Genomic DNA, 19,802 nt, shown 5'->3' on the forward strand with positions numbered 1-19,802 from the left:
CCTCATTGAGAAAGTACCATTTAAGCAGTTTGGAGAAAATGCAGTCAGTCATGCAGACTTTTGGAGAAATTGGGTAGCAGGGAGAGGAAATAGCCAACAGCCATAAACTAGGAATTGTTGGTCATAAGAGGATAGGAAGTTGGCCACTAGATCAATGGAATTTGGAGGGATTCAGGCCCTTTTGGTGTGTAGCCCAAAGCTTTTAACACCGAGCTTTCTGAATGGAAGTCAGAAAGCTACAGGGAAGGGTTTGGTGATCTTTTCGATACATTCTTCAGAGTTTGATTGTGTACATATAATGCTGTATTACTTTCTAGAGCTTTCATTAAGTGTGACAGTTTAAGCAGGAATTTTGTTCAAGGAAACCTGATCTTTTGCATACACAAGATATACTTATTTCAATAGCAATTAGTTGTAGTAAATAATGAATTACATTTTTTGCCTGTCTGTGTCTAAGTAGAGAATATGAGTATTGGAAAAGGTGAGTGGGCCAGCCAGTGGCATGGTGGTGGTGGGGGTGACTGGATCCCATATGGCCAACTGTGCAATTCACATCTCAGATCTGGAACATGAGGGACACAATGTGTGTGTGTGTGTGTGTGTGTGTGTGTGTGTGTCTGTGTGTGCATGTGCACGTAACCCCAAGAGAATGGAGAAGGGGTTGAGGCGTGGGGATCTCCTCGGGAGGTGCTTTCTAACTTTCTCTCTGTCTGTCTCTCCCTCCTCTGCCTCTTTCCAGTGTGTGCACACATCCTATAGAAAATTCAGAAGAAAAAGAAAACCTAAAAGTTTTTTGCATATTATATTAAATTAAGACTAGAGTGACTTTTTCCACTGAACCTGGGCTTTTATTTCTTTGCACTATAATCTTCTTTTAGAATCAGTTTAAGAACAGTATTTAGAAGGGCCTATTTTTTCTTTTTTTAATTCCCATTTCATTATTTCTGTTGGGTTTGGGACTGCTATTATTACTATTCAGTAGAGTTCATAACACAGAAGATAGAAACATGCTTTGAGGTTGAGTGATATGGAGTAAGGATGTCCTCTTACCATGTTCTTCTTTCCAACCTGTGTTACAGGACTGAAGATCCTTAGAGTAATAAATGAACCCACTGCAGCAGCTATGGCCTACGGTCTCCACAAGGCTGATGTCTTTCACGTCTTGGTGATAGACTTGGGTGGTGGGACTCTGGATGTGTCGTTACTGAATAAACAGGGAGGCATGTTTCTAACCCGAGCCATGTCTGGTAAGAGACAAAGGAGAGTTAGAGGCTCAGCCAGTGCTTTCCTTAACATATCTGATGTGTAAACTTTTTTCTTTTTAACTTCATTTTGGTAATTTGCAATGTATGTAATTTTATACCACCATTTATGTATATTTAGAGTAAAAAGTTAAGTCTTAAGTGATTGGCCTTTCTGTAAGTCAGAGAATATACTGCCAGTTCAACTCATTGAGCCAATAGGACTTTTCATGACAGCAGTGAAGGGAACAGAAAGGAAGTAAATTTCCTTTAAAATGAAAGGTGATCAGTTTATTTCATTTAATGATAATATGTTTTCTAAAGTGGTGTCTTTATGAAAATCTAATTGTAGTCCTTTCTAGGAAATGATAAAGATTTTCATTATGAATCTTTTTTGAAGACTTTTATTTTATTTGATAGGTTAAAAAATTAAGCTTATTTAAAAAGTTGAGCATTTTTCTTTTGTTTAACCAATGTCTTAATTGACACTCTTTAGATCCAAGTTAAATGCTGAGGATTTATATTACAGTACTCTTCCATTGAAATAATTTTTTCTCCTTTCAGCTCTTAATCATGTAAGCAAAATAATGGAAAAGAGAAGATACAATGCCTACTGTTACGTTTCCATTTTAAGAAGTGCTTTCTTTTGTGGAGAATAATGACTGTAGTGTTTTAAAATAGTTACTTAAAAGTCAATCTGTGTTTTCAGTCTATTTTCTGAAAAAATAGTTTGATTTGACATACAGTGATACTTCTTTTTATATTATTTAAAAATTTTAACCCAGATATATATTCTTTTTAAATAACGTATTTGAGTTGAAATCATTTTAACTCAAGTATTTTAAATTAGTCTGTATGACTGAAATCTTTATGATATAGTAAACAAGGGATTTGTTATTCCCAGGATGTGATTTTTATACATGCATGCATAGAACCATGTGTTACATGCTCACATGCACATAAATATAAACTTTTTTTCTTACTTAGGAAACAATAAACTCGGGGGACAGGACTTCAATCAGAGATTACTTCAGTACTTATATAAACAGATCTATCAGACTTATGGCTTCCTTCCCTCTAGGAAAGAGGAAATCCACAGATTAAGACAAGCTGTGGAAATGGTCAAATTAAATCTGACTCTTCACCAGACTGCTCAGATGTCAGTATTACTAACGGTGGAGGAAAAGGACAGGAAGGAACCTCAGAGTAGTGACAGTGACCTGCCAAAGGACAGGCTTTCCACAGCAGATGGCCATCATGTGAACAGTGTGCTTGCACCTGCTCTTTCTGGAAAGAAAAGTGGAGAAAGTCATGTCTTATTTGAAACAGAAATATCACGGAAGCTCTTCGATACTCTTAATGAAGATCTGTTCCAGAAAATACTTGTACCCATTCGACAAGTATTAAAAGAAGGCCACCTGGAAAAGACTGAGATTGACGAAGTGGTTTTAGTTGGGGGCTCTACTCGTATTCCTCGAATCCGCCAAGTCATTCAAGAGTTCTTTGGGAAGGATCCCAACACCTCTGTAGACCCTGACCTGGCAGTGGTGACGGGAGTGGCTATCCAAGCAGGGATTGATGGAGGCTCTTGGCCTCTCCAAGTCAGTGCTTTAGAGATTCCCAATAAGCATTTACAAAAAACCAACTTCAACTGAATCATGGAGAAATGAAGATTTGTTAGCTTTTCTGATATCCTCTTCCTGTGATCAGGCCACCTCCTTAAAAAAGTGTCTAAAATATCTCACAGATTTACCTAGAAGGCCACATTTGATACAGGAAAATTTTACATGGTATTTTGTTTTAGGAGTGGGTGTGATCAGATGTGATTCTGTCTGATTTGGGAGAGATTCCATTCCAATAGTCCTAAAAGTATAGAATTGAGGTAAAACTCTCATGCATGGCTATGTTTTCTGGATCCTGGAAATACATAACCATATACACTTACCATTACATTCTGTAAACATTGAGCAGTGCCAATGACAAGATTCCAGTTCCTACTAAATTGTATTAGCAGGAGCTGGTCATTTCTTTACTCGGTTATGACAAGTAACTATTAATTTGAACTGTACTTGAAGGATGGGGTTGATGTCAGGTATTTACATTGGCTGGGAGATAGCAGTATTAGTGACATAAGCTGCATACATAATATTCAATAACTGCCATATTATTCAGTAAATTTACTTTTGCAGACTCACTATCCCATTAGATGTCATATTTTCATAATCTGCACCCTTCAGGTTTTTCAATGTATTTAATAGATTAATTATTTTCTAAAATACCAACAGTTGTATTCAAATGTGTTGATACAGAAAGTAGAAATGTCCAATTTATATTCTAGTTTCCTCATCTGTGCATCCTTCTCTGCTTGGATTTCTATGATTCTGCCTGTTTAGAAAACAATAGGGAACTATTACTTGGCATTTTGAAAACGTGTTAATGTCAAAATAAAGCCAACATTACTAACTCATTTTTATTTCCAAGATCTTTTCTTGGAATAAATAGCATTCATTATCTACTGTATTTGTTTTTGCATTTTTGTTTCTGTGTTTATAATTTTGGTAAGCCCTGGGGAATGTAGCATACATTTGAGCTACCAAGTTATCAAATTATATTCAATATTATTGAGATTTTCTACCTTATTTAAGTTTTCAGTGAGGATAATATACTCGATTATAAAAGCCCTGTTCCTATTTTTCTTATTTTTAAATAGTTAACACTTGGACTATTTTTAGCCATAAAGTTAATGGATGTTAAGAGCAAAACTTCGTGAATACTGGAAGTAAAGTAGAAATTTAATGTTGAAAGCATTGTTAAAAAATGGCCAGAAATCAGTATTTGTAGCAGTTGTGTTTTTTTATTTTGTTTCTTCTAAGAAAAACCGCAGGGACTAAGAAAGAACTATACTACAACAGTTCAATTTCTCTGATACCCATATTATATGAAGATACATATTTTTTACTTTTTTCCATATTTTTTGGTTAATATAAAATATATCGGCTTTTATCCATTGCTGAGGAAGGTGGTTGAATTTCCAATCATTAAAAAAGAGAACTAAGCAACTTCAACATCAACACATTTCAGCTTTTCATAGTAAAAATCTGAATGTTAATATTTTTTATAGACCTAAAAAAAATGTTTCTTAGCAATGAAATTGCAGTTAAAACAAATTTTAATCAAATACTGTTGTGTTTAGAATATGTCTGTAGTAGGTAGATAGTCCCTTGTAAAATGTTTGTTGATAAGTTTTATTTTAGAACTAATGGAGAAATGCCAAAGATGACTCCTTCACTGCATTATGAAGATTCAAGTATTCTCTTGGACTTTATCTAAGTCTCTACAGATCGTAGAACTGAAAAAAATCTCCTTGTAAAGGTCTTTCAGAGAAGTATTTGATTTATCTCAAAATCACATATAGTGTCAACTTTAACCTAACACATTTTAATTAAAAAAAAAAAGCTTAACTTTCTCAAATATTCGAGATAGTTCAAGACAATCGATTAATTTGTTAATGCTTTTTACAAGTATTGCAAAGCAGGCAGCTAATCACATAGAATTGGAATTTAAGTGATTTGTGTCTTAAAAGGAGAGTGGCAGTGTTGGAATTTGGGGGCAGTAGTTTAGCATATTCTCTAGTAGAGTTATACCTTTAAAAAGTGGAGGAATATCTGTCTTCAGTCATATTATAGTGGGCTATGTATAATAGTCTTGAAATCAATGTAGTTTATTTATTTAAAAGATAGGAATGCATCCGGAAGAAGATCATTTATGAATTGCAACCTGAAGTCATTATCATTTTTCATAAACTTAATATACTTCAGTTATACACCTAGCAACTGTTTTTCAGAATATGTTACATTTTAAATATTTAGTGTCTTGTATGACTAGGAAATGTGAGTAATTTATTTTGTATCAGGAATGTATTGGTACTGTGTTTTCACTCAGACCACTGACTTATCAACAGACTCTGTATGTAACATGTACTGAATATTACAGTTATTGTGCATAACAACAGATTGTGCCTCTTAAAATTGTGTGTGTACAGGTAATTCACATTTTAATGTAAATAAATATCATTTTGCAGTTTGTTTTTTAAGCTGTGTACTTTATTTTTCCTTTAGGACTAAGCTAGACAACATTTTTTTTTTTTTTTAAGAGAGATTTTTGCTATAAGGCGCGTGCTCTCTATGGAGAGACAAAAAGTGGGAAATCACCTGCCGGAGGGGATGGGCACACAGCAATCCTTTTTCTGTTCCACGCTCCTGAGATTCTGGACACGCATGCGCACATGCTGGCATGAGTTTCAAGCCACCGGGTCCAGGACTCAAATTGTGGTCAGCCTCATGAGGGTCCAGTGCCCTAACCACTATGACACCTGCTGGCCCTTCGATAGAGTCTCAGATGAGTCTTTAAATAAAGATGGTGGACTTATTAGCTCCTTTGCAAGGACTCCAATGATAAAAACGAATAATGTCACTTTCATATTTATTTTATTTATTGAACGAACGTATAGTGCCTCTCTGAAGTAGACATCTTATGTGGCTCCCAGAGATCTGTACCTCCTGCTATTTACCACCTTGCGTAATTCTCTGCCCTGAAATTTGGACAAGGTTGAATGATTCATTGCTAATGTACAGAATATGGCAGACCTGCTGGGATGTTGGGAGATGAGCTGCTGTTTTAGGTTCACCCTCTTCTTGAGAGCACAATCCCATTTCCCCAGCACACCAGCTCCTCAGGCTCTTGAGCTCCCACACAGATGCTTCGCTTGCCTTGAGACTAACTCAGGGGTCCAGCTGATCCAGGGAACCAAATCTGCAGTCAGACATGGCTTCTAGCACTGCAACGCAGTATGCTATGGACCGTACCACCTAGCCCGAGCTCAGACTCAGTTGGATAGTCTTGTGGACCTGAATTGGATCTCACTGACCAAGATCCTCTCAGAATCATTCTAGGTGATGTAGCAGGCATGAATGACATCTTTCTTATTTAGGGAGGGTTGAAAGTGACGTCTCAAATGCCTTGCACATTGCCTGTCATGTAGTAAGCTTTCAATAGTAAATATTATTATCCTTAAAGAAATTGAGTTAAGGTTCCAGCAGTTAGCGTAACGGCTATGTCGCTGGAGTCAACCGGTGCCGCGCAACTGACGACTCCGGAGACGGTCTTCTCTTCAGCACTTTATTTACCCCAGGCTCTGTTACAGAAGTTCTTCCCTTCCTCCCCAACCCTAGGACCTTATAAAGGAACCCTGGCCAATCGCATCCCCCCTGGGGGGTGATTTCTCGCTTTCTATCTCTCTGTCTCTGTCTGTCTGGCGAGCGCATGTGCCCTATAGGAAAGAAAAAAAAAAGAAATCAAGTTAATGCTGTTTAGAATTTTTCTTCTATCAGCTAAGGTAAGTATTTTGCATAATGACATTTTTTTTCCAAAGTTGTGAGAGAGGGAGAGAAAGAGCACCCTCAACTGGGTCTCTACATCACAGTCCATTTCCAAGCTCCAGTCAGCCCAGGTCGTGAGGGTGTATGTGTCTGGCATACTCAGGGAGGTCTGCGGACTTGATTCTGGGAACTTCCCAGGTGGGATTGCCTCATAGAGCATCATGTTCTTCCACAGCACCACAATCTGCATATTGAAATTATAAACACTGTGTGCTTTATCATTTTTGAAGTCTTCTAACAAATCAACAATCATGCTTAATCTATTTTGAAGTCTTCTAACAAATCAACAATCATGGAATAGCATTTTCTTAAATACAAAGTGTGCTGCTTTTCTGTAATTCAGCATTGTGAATGCCCTGTTCTTCTTTTTTTTTTTTTTGCAATATATTTCAGTGACTGGAAAAGCTTGAGGAACATAACTGAAATAAGAAAGAGAAATTTTTTTCAAATTTATTTTTGTCATAGTGCTCTTTCCAGAGAAAGAGACACTGAGAAAAGAAGTGAGAAATCACTCCTGAGGGAACAAATTTATTTTTGTCATAGAGTGTGTGCTCTTTCCAGAGAAAGAGATACTAAGAAAAGAAGTGAGAAATCACTCCTGAGGGAATAGCCACACCACATCTCTTCTCCGTTCTCTTCCTGGGACCTGGGGCACTCATGCACATGCACTGGGTGTAATTTTTAAGCCACAGGTTCTGGGACTTGAATCACAGCCATGTGGGAGTCCAGTAACATAACCACTATGCCATCTGCTGACCCCCAAATAGTAATTTCATAAAATAATAAAATACTTTCATCTTAGTCATTTTTTTAAATTTTTGCTTTCTTTTTACTCTTTAAGGATAATGTGTAATTAAAATACAATATGTATCTGTTGGGACCAGCAGATGGCCTAATGGCTACATTGCCGGACTCTCATGTCGTCGACTGTGGCTTGAGTCCTGGACCTGGTGGCTTAAACTCACACCTGGGAATGTATGCGTGCGTGCCCAAGATCCCGAGAGGAGAATGGAGGAGGAGAAGGGATTGCTGTGCGGCCATTCCCCCGGGGGATGATTTCTCACTGTCTCCCTGTCTCTGTCTTTCTGGTGAGCGCATGCGCCCTATAGCAAAATCCTCTCCAAAGAAAAAAAATACAATGTTTATCTGCAAATACACAGTACATGCCGAAAGCTGCACATATCCTAAGTATGCAGTCTGATGAAGTCTCACAAGCTGAGCCCATGCTCAGGCACAGCCTGAAAAACAGAACATAACCAATAGTCCAGAAGCCCAACTAGTGCAGCCTATCAAAATTCCTCCCCACCAGGGAGAACCAGGATTGCAACTTCTAATAGTAGAGATTAGTTTTTGCTTTTACTTGTAACTTTTTTTTTTTTTTTGAGAGATTTTCACTGTGGGGCGCGTGCGCTCGCCAGACAGACAGAGAGAGACATAGAGACAGAAAGCGAGAAATCACCCCCCAGGGGGGATGGTCACGCCGCAATCCCTTCCCCTCCATTCTCCTCTCGGGATTTTGGGCACGCACGCACACGCGCCCGGCGTGAGTTTTAAGCCACCGGGTCCGGGACACGAACCGCGGTCGACTACGTGGGAGTCCAGCGACATAGCCATTACGCTAACTGCTGGTTCCCTAACTTTTATATTAATAGAGTCAAGGGACCATATAATATTTGTGGCTAGTTGCTTTCAACATTATGTTTGTGAAATGGTCATGTCTTTAGTTGTACATTTATTCTTATAGATGGATAGTGTTCCATTGTATCAATATGCCACAATTTATCCAAGCTACTATTGACTTCCCATTAGATTTTCAAAATTATATAGCTTTTCTCATTTACTGAAAGCACAGGAACAGGAACCTAAAACACCTTTTGATAGGTATTAAAATATCTAGATCCCTTTCTTAATGAATTTCACCAGACAGTTATTCAGTGTTTACATTTCTGGGATTATAAAGACAAGGCAGTAGTACTTCAGCTAGTTTACATTATAATGGGAGGATACTTTTGATAATAAAGAGTTTTCTAGTTTAAGGCAGCTATTCCTAACTACCCTAAGGAAATGAAGTAAGCTGTACGAGATTGCATAGGAAGGAGTCAAGAGGCTAAAAGAAATGGTTGATGGGCCTTAAAGAACATGGTAAAATATTTTATTTAAATCACCCTGAAAGGAAAATACCATTGAAGTTTCAACACTTGAAATTTGAAGGACAATTCAAAGATATAATGGTGTTTCTATTACATAAAACTATGAAATAAAGAAGACGAATAGAATCAGTACTACAGATCAAGTCTTGTGCTGAATGTATCTGATGCCATGTCACTGAGGTGGATCCAGCCCAAAAATTATGTTTCAAAGAAAATATTATTATATTTCAAAGAAAATATTATTTTTACTCAAAGACAAATAATAAAAATAGTATAAAACATTATTTTTTTAAAAAGCAGACCATTAAATTCAGTTAATAGTTACCCTTTCCCAAAGCCGCTGAATAACTTATTTTTTGATTCCTGTCATTTCATTAAATGTACAGTAGCTCAATATATATTAAATCTATGCATATATCTATATGTGTATATTATTATATATGTAATATATGTCCACATATACACAAACTTATCACATTACTCTAAAGTGTCCAATCATCATTCCACAAACACTGTTGCATATCAGCAATGTTAAAAGCACGATGTTAGGAACCTAACATATAAAGATGATTAAAATTAGGCAGTTGCCTTCAAATAGTTGTGCCTAGGAGGAGAGACCTACTTCAAGAATTAATATAGATCATGGTCCTTGCTGAGGTAAAGGTATGCACGTGGGCCTGGTCAGAGCACAGAAAAGATTAATCCAGATACGAGTGTAAAGCAAAGATCAGGTGATCAGGAGATCAGCTTCATTGAGGAGGCGCCTCCTGCACAAACTCAGAGGCTGAAAGGAAAAGTGATATTGAGCATTTTGAGCAATGCGGAGAAGGCAGGGAATAAAGAATATGTTATAAATTACAGTAATTATCAATATCCGTATCGGCTCATACAATGTAAATTATGTGGGAACGTGATTTCCCCCATCATTGTTTTTAAAATGCTAATGCACTACAGTTGTTTTATTCAGTATAATACGTGCAGCTAAGGTCATTTATTTGTTCTTCCCTTGAGTCTTGTGTTATTCCAGCTTCTGTTGCCATTTCGAAGAAAAGTCCTTTCCGATGTATGAGCATCTGTGGTGTTTCAAATTCTACAATCCTTCCAGAGTCTAAAACAAGCACCCTACAATGAGAAAAGAATCCAGTCAGGTAACTGATAACCAGTTCTTACCTATTTTTTGTCTTAGTAATGTAGGGTTTAAATTACTGTGTGAATTACAACATATAAGGATGATTTCACTGAAGAAAAAAGTCAAATTGTCCAACATTACTTTAGCATTACAATTTTTCTCTAAAATTTTGTATATTTCAGCAGATAAAATGTTTTTGGTAGTGGCAAGTAAGTACATGTTTCATATGTCCAATATCTATCTAGGTTGAAACAGTTTTATTTCTGAAAAGAAATAAAGCGTACCTGTCTGAATCAATGATAGAATGCAATCTGTGGGCAATTGTCAGGATGGTGCAATCAGAAAATTCCTTCCTAATTGTGGTCTGCACCAAGTTATCAGTCTCAAAGTCAATGGAGGCTGTTGCCTCATCCAAGATGAGAATTTTTGTTTTTCGAAGCAGAGCCCGACCAAGACAGACCAGCTGGCGTTGTCCAACGCTGTTAAAGCAAAAAGAAAGAAAGTAAAATAATGTCAGCAGTGGCCTTTAAGATTATGCATTTTCTGCTCTAAAATTCTGATTATCTTGTTATTTATTCCTTTTCTAATGCATACATTCATTTGTTCTTTTATTCAAGAAATTCCCACTGTCCATTGTGGAAAACAGTATGGAAGCTCCTAAATAAATTAAAACATGACTTTTTCATATGACCCAGCAATCCCTCTTTTGGGTGTATAGCCAATAGAAATGAAATCACCACCTCATAAAGCTCATCTGCACTTTCATGTTAATTGCAGCATTGTTCACAATAACTGAGATACGGAAACAATGTAGGTGTCCATCAATGGACAAACGGATAAAGAAAACATATACATATACATAAAAATGGAATGTTACTCAGCCTTTCAAAAGGAGGAGATACTGTCATTGGCCACAAGATAGATGAACCTGCAGATTATGCTAAGTGAAATAGGCCAGACACAGAAAGACAAATACTGCATGGAATCTAATAAAAGAAAGAAAGAAATAAAAACAGTCAAATCCAGATATTCTTCAATTTACTCCATGGAATTATGTCCCAATAGACCCACCAAAAGTTTAAATATCGTAAGTCAAAGTGCATTTAACAGAGTGCACTTAACCTACGGAACAACACAGTTTAGCCCGGCAGATCCCAAATGTTCTCAAAACATTTACATTAGCATACAGGTGGGCAAAAGCATTTAATGAAAAGACTATAGAGTGTTGAGTATTTCAAATTCTGAAGTACAATTTCTATTGAATATATATTGCTTTCACACTACTGTAAAGTCAAGAAAGAAAAACATAGCCCTAGCCATTGTTAAGTCTTAAACAGTCTGTACTGAAATAGAAATGAAAATATTGGTTACCAGGGTCCCTTAGGAAAGCAAATGGAAATGTAGGTCAAAATATACAAAGTAGCAAATATGTAGGACAAACAAGTGGAAAGATCTAATGTACAACCTAGGGACTACAGTTAATAATTGTGTATTTTATTCAGGATATATATATATATATATATATATATATATATATTAGTTGTTATAGCGCACCTGTTCTTGTTAGAGACAGCAAAAAAGAAAGGGAGACAGACAGACAGTGAGAAAGCACCCCGCATGGGGGATGGCCATGTCAGAATCCCTTCTCCTCCATGCTCCACTTGGGATCTGGAATACACACACACACAATGTCTAGAGGGTTTTTCAAGTCACCAGGACCAGGATTTGAACTACACGGTCGGCTAGGTGGGATCTTGCTGCCTTAACCACCACACCACTGTCTGGCTCCAGGATTTGTGCTGAGTAAATCACAGTTGTTGCCACAGGGAGAAAGAAATGGGTAACCAAGGGGAATGATGGATATGTTAATTTATTCCAATATAGTAACCATTTTGTAACATCTGCCAACATCATGTTGTAAATCTTAAATACGCACAATAAAGTTTATTTTAAACGTATTTATTGAGAGATGACTATGTGCCAGACATTTGTCCTGTTCTGGGGCTAGAGTGATGAACCAAACAGTAAAAAAATTCTATCCTATAGTTTACAAGCTCATGGGGACACAGAAAATCAAATAAACAAGATGCTTGGTAAAATTCACGATAACAATGAGTATAGCATAACTGAATATAGTATTTTCATATGTAATATGTATATAATATAGAGAATTCAAACACACAGAAAGGGGAGTCTAAAGGAAGAGTGAGGGATGGGCATCTTACATAGGTGTGCCAAAGAAATCCTCAGGAGAAGGAAGTGGAGAGGTAACCCCACAGATTTCAGATGAAACTTGTTCCAGCCAAAGGGAGCAGTGCAAAGTCCCTGAGGGAGGGGGGAGCTGGCCTGGCAAACTCCAACAGTAAGTAGCCAGTGTGACAGAAACAGATGAGAAGGGAGAAAGATCTCAAAGAGCCGAGACTCAGCCTTTGCACCACTAAAGGGACCTTGCTCAGTTTGCCTGTGCCTCTCATCATATGAAAGGACTGCACAGTGACTCCTGTAGCCCTGTACAATATTTTTTACCAAGACAACTGAGAAGTATAGGAGCCTTGACAAAAGATTTGACTAAACAGTGGCTTTTTTTTCTTCATAATGATTTTATTTATTATTATTATTTTTCTAAAAAATCGATCAGAGGGATAGAGAGACAGATAGAAAGGGAAAGTGAGAGAGCAAGCTGCTAGGTCCAGGACTCAAACCATGGTTGACCATGTGCAAGTCGAGCACCCTAACTACCATGCCACCTGCTGGCCCCAGTAGAGGCTTTTCACACTGAAACATTTTTCTTTTTCCCCTCCCTTTCTTTTTAAGAGAGAATTTTTTGCTATAGGGTGTGTTTGCTTGCTGATAAAACAGAAAACAAGAAATCATCTCCCAAGCGGGGATGGCCATAAAACAGAAAACAAGAAATCATCCCCCAAGCGGGGATGGCCATACTGCAATCCCTTCTCCTCCATTCTCCTCTCGGGATTTTGGGCATGCACACACATGTGCCTGGCCCGATGTGCAAGCCGCCAGGTCCAGTACTTGAACCGTGGTCAACTACGTGTGAGTCCACTGACATAACTATTACTACGCAGTCTGCTGGTCCCTCCCCTTCCTTTTCTTTCACCAGCAGTTTCCCAGCCTACATGTACCATTTTATTCCTTGTTCCTCTTTTTGGAGAGACTCAGCAATGACCAATGATGTGTTTTCATCACCCCAAACCAGCTCTTTTATGACTCAAGAGCTCTTTATCTTTGAGGCTAGTTCAAGTTCCTAAAAAGCCTGGAATGAATAACTTGGGTCAGCTCTGTTCCTAGCAGCTTACCTGAGGTTTTCACCACCCTCCGATATTTCATGCAGCAGCCTTTTGGGAAGGGATTGCACAAACTCTTTTAAATGACATAATTCTAGTACCTCCCACAGCTCGCTATCAGAATACTGGTCTAAGGGATCCAGGTTCGTTTTAAGGGTTCCAGAAAATAAAACAGGGTCCTGGAAAATAAAATATTATCTATAATCTTACTGTCACATCAGGCAAAAGTACATTTAACAAATTAGACTCAGAAAAATGCAGGCAAAATAATCAAAGCCAATTATCAAATTCATTTCATATTAGTAAAAAACAAAAGTCAGATAAATTATAATTCAGTTTAAATCATTATGCACATCCTGATTCTCTTTATTCTCCTAATTTTCTTTCCTCCTACTCTTCTTTGACCTTTTTTCCTCTTTTTTTTTTTTTTTGGAGAGTTTTTCGCTATAGGGCGCATGCACTAGCCAGACAGACAGAGAGAGATAGAGAGACAAAAAGTGAGAAATCACCCCCCAGAGGGGATGGTCACGTCGCAATCCCTTCTCCTCCATTCTCCTCTCGGGATCTTGGGCACGCACGCACACGCGCCCGGCATGAGTTTTTAAGCCACTGGGTCCGGGACGCAAACCGTGGTCGACTACATGGAAGTCCAGTGACATAGCCATTACGCTAACTGCTGGTTCCCACCTTTTTTCCTCTTTATTAGTAGATAAAACTAACAAAGCTAATTAGTTTTATTTATTTGTTAATATCACTATTTGATTTTATTTGAACAGGTGAGGTGGCTCTGTTTCTTGTTATTTATAGTAACACTATTTCTCCTTCCTGTAAATTAATCCAGTAAAATGTTAAGAACTCATAAAAATAGTTGCAATTAAGATACTACAATTGTGGAGCTTAAATATTTTCTCTTAACTGATGAATGATTTGAGGCCAATTATAAAAATTGAATAAGGGATTGGATCATGGTGCAGCAATAAAAAAAGTGATGCTTCATTTCAAGTTCAGAGACCTCCCTGTATGTTCCAGGCACACCCTTGCCCATGATCCAGGGCTGGCTGAAGACGGGGAGTGGACTGTGTCATCAATCATCAGTTCTCTCTGTCTCTATTGATCATTCAGGAAATAACCTTTTAAAAAAGAATAAGTATTTATTTTTATTCATTATTATCATTTTAATTTGATCAGAGAGAGACACACACACACACAGAAAAAGAGAGAGAGAAAGTGAGAAAGCAAGCCACTGGCTCCAGAATTCAAACGGCAGTCAGTCATGTGGGAGTCCAGCACCTCAACCACCATGCTACCTGCTGGCCCCAGAAATATACTTCTAAAATAGGGACATTTTAATAATTTACTCTCTATAAATGTTTGTTCCTGTTTCTGAAGAGCTGTCCCTAACAATAACCGTAATGATAATTTAGTTAGGGGTGTAAGAAACATAATATAATACTATCAATAAGTATCTAACCCAGAAGGGTAAAAATCAATATCCCCATTCTCCCCTGGAAATTTTGGGCATACATGCATATGTGCCTGGTGTGATTTTCAAGCCGCTGGGTCTGGGACTCAAACCATGGGTGACCATGTGGGATCCAGCACCTTAACCACCGTGTCACCTTCTGGTTCAGAGTACATGTTCTTTTAACTACACCAAGATGCCTAGTGAAACTGTAATATATTTTACTCCATCTGCATGTATTTATAACAGAGGGATGACTGATGTCTCTTTTCTTGTCAGATTTTTTTTTCCTTGCCAGAATTCCGTGTTTTGCTCTTGTTTTGAGGTAAACCTACTAACACAAGTGTATGTCTGAACAATGTGGTAAGTACACTTTAGTATTTTAAGATATTTTTTGAAGATAATACAAAGATATTTCAAAGTACCAGAAAAATGGGTCTCTCAAACTCAATTGAATGAATTATCTTTGCCTTAAGAGGCATATTCTTGAGTCAATTTATATAGTTGCTAATAATCAAGTTCCTTTGATTCCACCACAGATGGAAAAATTTTAAAAAATGTTTAATAAAAGGTAATAAAATTATTGTTCTTTTTAAAAAAAACTTTCTGAACTTCAAGTCAAAGGATTCAAAGCCCTACAAATGGTAGACTAAATAAGGTCTTAATTTTTTTCTTTTAAAAATACCAATGCTTTTTTTATGATTTATTCATGTGAATTTTATTTACATTTAACTATTGTGAAGGAAATTTTCAAAGCAAAGTATGAGATTTTCAAAATGATAAATGCTCTTAAAGAGAATGTTTTATAGTAAGAGTGTATGACAGAATTCAATTACATAGCAATTTTTCATAATACATTTAAAATGATCTGACTTCCAAAAATCAATTTATGTAATTGGAAGGAACAATTCTTTTTTAAAACAAGAATGATGAAAAGTTAACTTGGACTGAGTTAAGAAAGACAACTGGCAGAACAGATTTTACCTGTGGAATTATATTAAGTTTGCCACGAAGGTCATGAAGCCCAATAGTTGCGATGTCGATTCCATCAATAATAATTTTGCCTCCTGATCTCTCCACAATTCTAAATAAGCAATTTGATAATGTTGACTTGCCCGCTCCAGTCCTTCCCACAATTCCAATCTGCAGTGAAATGATCACGGTTTGCACTGAATCTTTTGTAAGAGAATGGGACCTTTGCACTGGCAACTAAGAAATTAGGTGTCAGGTCAGGGGGATCTAATTTTGCCAAACTAAACTAACCCTGACTGGTATGGAGGAAGTATCATGCCTTCTGAGGATCAATCTTTTCAAAATTATTATTATTACCATCATTATTTTCTAGTTTTTTAATTTTTAAATTTTTTTTAACAGGGGCCATGTACTCACCAGAGGGACAGAGAGAGAGGCAGAGAGAGGGAGGGAAAGTGAGAAATCACCCCCCCAGGGGGATGGTCATGCCATAATTCTATTCCCTTCAGCCTGTTCTCAGGATTTTCTGGTGTGATTTTTCAAGCCACTGGAAGCATGAAGTTGGCCACGTGGATGGGATTAGCACCTTAACCTCCATGCCACCTACTGGCTCCAATTCTTTTTATTTTTTAGTTTTAAAAAGTTTAATTTGGCAGAGGGTGTGCGCAAGTGCCAGAAAGCACCTTCAGTAGTGCTTGGTCATACCACAATTTCTTCTCCACTTCCTATCCTTTTGGGATTTGGGTCATGCATACACACATGGCCAGTGTTTTTCAAGGTACCAGGGCAGAATTTGCACTGCAGGGTTAGCCATAGGGATCTGGCTCTCTTAACTACTAGACTATGTAGCCCATCCTTTGCCAGATACATGACTCCCTAGAAAGACTCCGCCTAATTTTCCCTCTAGTTTTGAGGAATTTAGTTACCACCTAACCAGAGAATCCCAGCAGCCCCAAGAAGAGTAGGTCATCCTTGATCCACCCCTGAATATTAAAGGTGTGGGCTTTTGTCAGATAGGCTTGAAAAGCCAAAGGAATGCCTACAAATTTCCCCAGTGTATCAAAAGTAATTCTGCATTAACACTATCAAGGGAGATCATAGATAATGTTTAAAGATCTGACTCCTGGCCAAAATAATTACTTATCACAAACATCCCAGCAATTGAACGTGTGATCTTTTGGCCATGACGGCTAAAGCAATCTTTTCTGATGGTGGTATTTAACGCAAACATTAGGAAGAGAGAATGTTAATGTGGTTGGTTTGCTTTTTTTGCCAGAGGGCTCAAGCACTCTCTAGAGGGGTGTGTGTATGTGGGGGGGGTGGTAATGAGAAAGTACCCCCATGGGGGACAGGTATGCTACAATCCCTCTCCCATTTCTCCTTCCTTTCAGGGCACACTCTCACATGCACCTGGTGTGTTCTTCAAGCTGCCTCATTCAAAACTTGTACCACACAGTTGGCCATGAGGGATCCAGTGACCTTAAACACCGCACTACTGACTGGCCAAAGACTGTAAATATTACATTTGACAAAATACATCAGAAAACCTAGAAATCTGTTTTCAATTAATTGGGGTAATCAAAATTAGCGAGTAATTTTATTTGTTCAAAAATTGTTCTTTTTGATACTACTATAGTGGACCTGGTTTAGAGGATTAGTAAAATGAATGTTTAGGGTTTTAAAACATGAGTCTCTAAAAGAAAATTTGGACATTGCTGTTTCATTACCTTTATTTATTTGTAAATTCCTTTCTTATTATGGGAATGAAATGTGAGAAAAATATAGAAGTAAAACAAATCATTTTAAATCTCATCACCCAGAAAACCATTATTTATGCTTTCTAACTATTCTAGTATTTTCACTCATGTACTTAAATGTTCGCTTTTTTAAAACACAACATTGATGCTACATAGTTTTATATGTAGTGTTCAGTAAATTACATCTCAAGCACTGTCCCAGCTCACTAAAAGCCTTGGAAAACATGATGTCATTGATGATACATACATTACGTCATATGGATTTACCATATTTCTGGTACTTATTCTTGCGATTTATTTTAGAGAAGACATTTTAAAATATACTAAAATTACATTTCATGATAAAACATGTTTTTCTTTATAGAGAGAAAACTTTCCCGGACATATCACCCACATGGCTTTGTTACTGTTAAATGAAATTTTAACAGAAGACCATCTCATACTCAGTACCATGTGCTACCTAACAATAAGTGCATTCAGATAAAAGGGAAGATGAAAGTATGAAATAGATATAGTACCTTCTCTTCACTCTGAGTCTGGAATGTGATGTCTTGTAATGCTAAATCAAGATTATCTCGGTATCGAACCTGATAATTAATAAATTCCACGATCCCTTTATTGGGCCATTGTGATGGAGGCCTTGTAGACATTATCCAAGGTGCCTTAAAACAAAGAGACATTTTTAAAACTAAAATTATAATTAAAAAACCTTCCCCCAAATAATTCATACATGTAATCAAAAGTGAGTATAAATGATTGAAGCCTTTGGAGATACTATGCTCTTCTGAAAATGGTTTTAAATACCGCCAACATAAAACTTCTCATTTAGTTATAAGAAAATCTTAGAAATCAAATTTTAAAGGTGAGATGACTTCCCATTTCCTATCGAGTTATTAGGTAAAACCTACTTAAGTCCTATAAAGGAACTGAAGTTAAGTCGGAATTTGGGCTGAGATGAAGACAGTTTCTCGTACATTCATTGCTCAAAACCTTAGTATGGATGCAAGTCAGTGTTTTAGCAGCTGGAGACTGGGCAGTGGAAACACTCTTCTTATGGAGTCCACATGCTAAAGAATGACAGGACACATGAAGAATGTTAGGTGACAGTAAAGCTTCAGAGGGTAAGAACAAGGCAGACTTGGTAGGAGGAGAGAGTTAAGCAATTTGATAATGTTGACTTGCCCGCTCCAGTCCTTCCCACAATTCCAATCTGCAGTGAAATGATCACGGTTTGCACTGAATCTTTTGTAAGAGAATGGGACCTTTGCACTGGCAACTAAGAAATTAGGTGTCAGGTCAGGGGGATCTAATTTTGCCAAACTAAACTAACCCTGACTGGTATGGAGGAAGTATCATGCCTTCTGAGGATCAATCTTTTCAAAATTATTATTATTACCATCATTATTTTCTAGTTTTTTAATTTTTAAATTTTTTTTAACAGGGGCCATGTACTCACCAGAGGGACAGAGAGAGAGGCAGAGAGAGGGAGGGAAAGTGAGAAATCACCCCCCCAGGGGGATGGTCATGCCATAATTCTATTCCCTTCAGCCTGTTCTCAGGATTTTCTGGTGTGATTTTTCAAGCCACTGGAAGCATGAAGTTGGCCACGTGGATGGGATTAGCACCTTAACCTCCATGCCACCTACTGGCTCCAATTCTTTTTATTTTTTAGTTTTAAAAAGTTTAATTTGGCAGAGGGTGTGCGCAAGTGCCAGAAAGCACCTTCAGTAGTGCTTGGTCATACCACAATTTCTTCTCCACTTCCTATCCTTTTGGGATTTGGGTCATGCATACACACATGGCCAGTGTTTTTCAAGGTACCAGGGCAGAATTTGCACTGCAGGGTTAGCCATAGGGATCTGGCTCTCTTAACTACTAGACTATGTAGCCCATCCTTTGCCAGATACATGACTCCCTAGAAAGACTCCGCCTAATTTTCCCTCTAGTTTTGAGGAATTTAGTTACCACCTAACCAGAGAATCCCAGCAGCCCCAAGAAGAGTAGGTCATCCTTGATCCACCCCTGAATATTAAAGGTGTGGGCTTTTGTCAGATAGGCTTGAAAAGCCAAAGGAATGCCTACAAATTTCCCCAGTGTATCAAAAGTAATTCTGCATTAACACTATCAAGGGAGATCATAGATAATGTTTAAAGATCTGACTCCTGGCCAAAATAATTACTTATCACAAACATCCCAGCAATTGAACGTGTGATCTTTTGGCCATGACGGCTAAAGCAATCTTTTCTGATGGTGGTATTTAACGCAAACATTAGGAAGAGAGAATGTTAATGTGGTTGGTTTGCTTTTTTTGCCAGAGGGCTCAAGCACTCTCTAGAGGGGTGTGTGTATGT

At 37.6% G+C, this 19,802-nt stretch overlaps 2 protein-coding genes across 3 annotated transcripts in view; one reads left to right on the plus strand and one right to left on the minus strand.

Moving 5' to 3' along the window:
* The window catches only part of HSPA13 (heat shock protein family A (Hsp70) member 13), a 12,674-nt gene extending 7,340 nt beyond the window's left edge, over positions 1–5,334 (plus strand). For both annotated transcript variants that reach the window (XM_006153588.3, XM_006153589.3), the window contains exons 4-5: positions 1,080–1,247; positions 2,229–5,334. In XM_006153588.3, coding sequence (XP_006153650.2) covers positions 1,080–1,247; positions 2,229–2,896 — 836 coding nt within the window. In that variant the 3' untranslated portion in view covers positions 2,897–5,334. The remainder of the gene's footprint in view (positions 1–1,079; positions 1,248–2,228) is intronic.
* A 3,481-nt stretch (positions 5,335–8,815) lies between these two features.
* Positions 8,816–19,802, minus strand: part of LOC102470862 (multidrug resistance-associated protein 1) — a 105,127-nt gene continuing 94,140 nt past the window's right edge. Inside the window, exons 27-30 of the mRNA XM_006153595.3 lie at positions 15,707–15,865; positions 13,273–13,439; positions 10,243–10,437; positions 8,816–9,951 (exon numbers count right to left, since the gene is read on the minus strand). Of these exons, the coding sequence (XP_006153657.1) occupies positions 9,789–9,951; positions 10,243–10,437; positions 13,273–13,439; positions 15,707–15,865 (684 nt within the window). The 3' untranslated portion in view covers positions 8,816–9,788. The remainder of the gene's footprint in view (positions 9,952–10,242; positions 10,438–13,272; positions 13,440–15,706; positions 15,866–19,802) is intronic.

This window comes from Tupaia chinensis, unplaced genomic scaffold (assembly GCF_000334495.1).
Source record: "Tupaia chinensis unplaced genomic scaffold, TupChi_1.0 Scaffold000382_1, whole genome shotgun sequence".
Classification (NCBI taxonomy): Eukaryota; Metazoa; Chordata; class Mammalia; order Scandentia; family Tupaiidae; genus Tupaia; species Tupaia belangeri.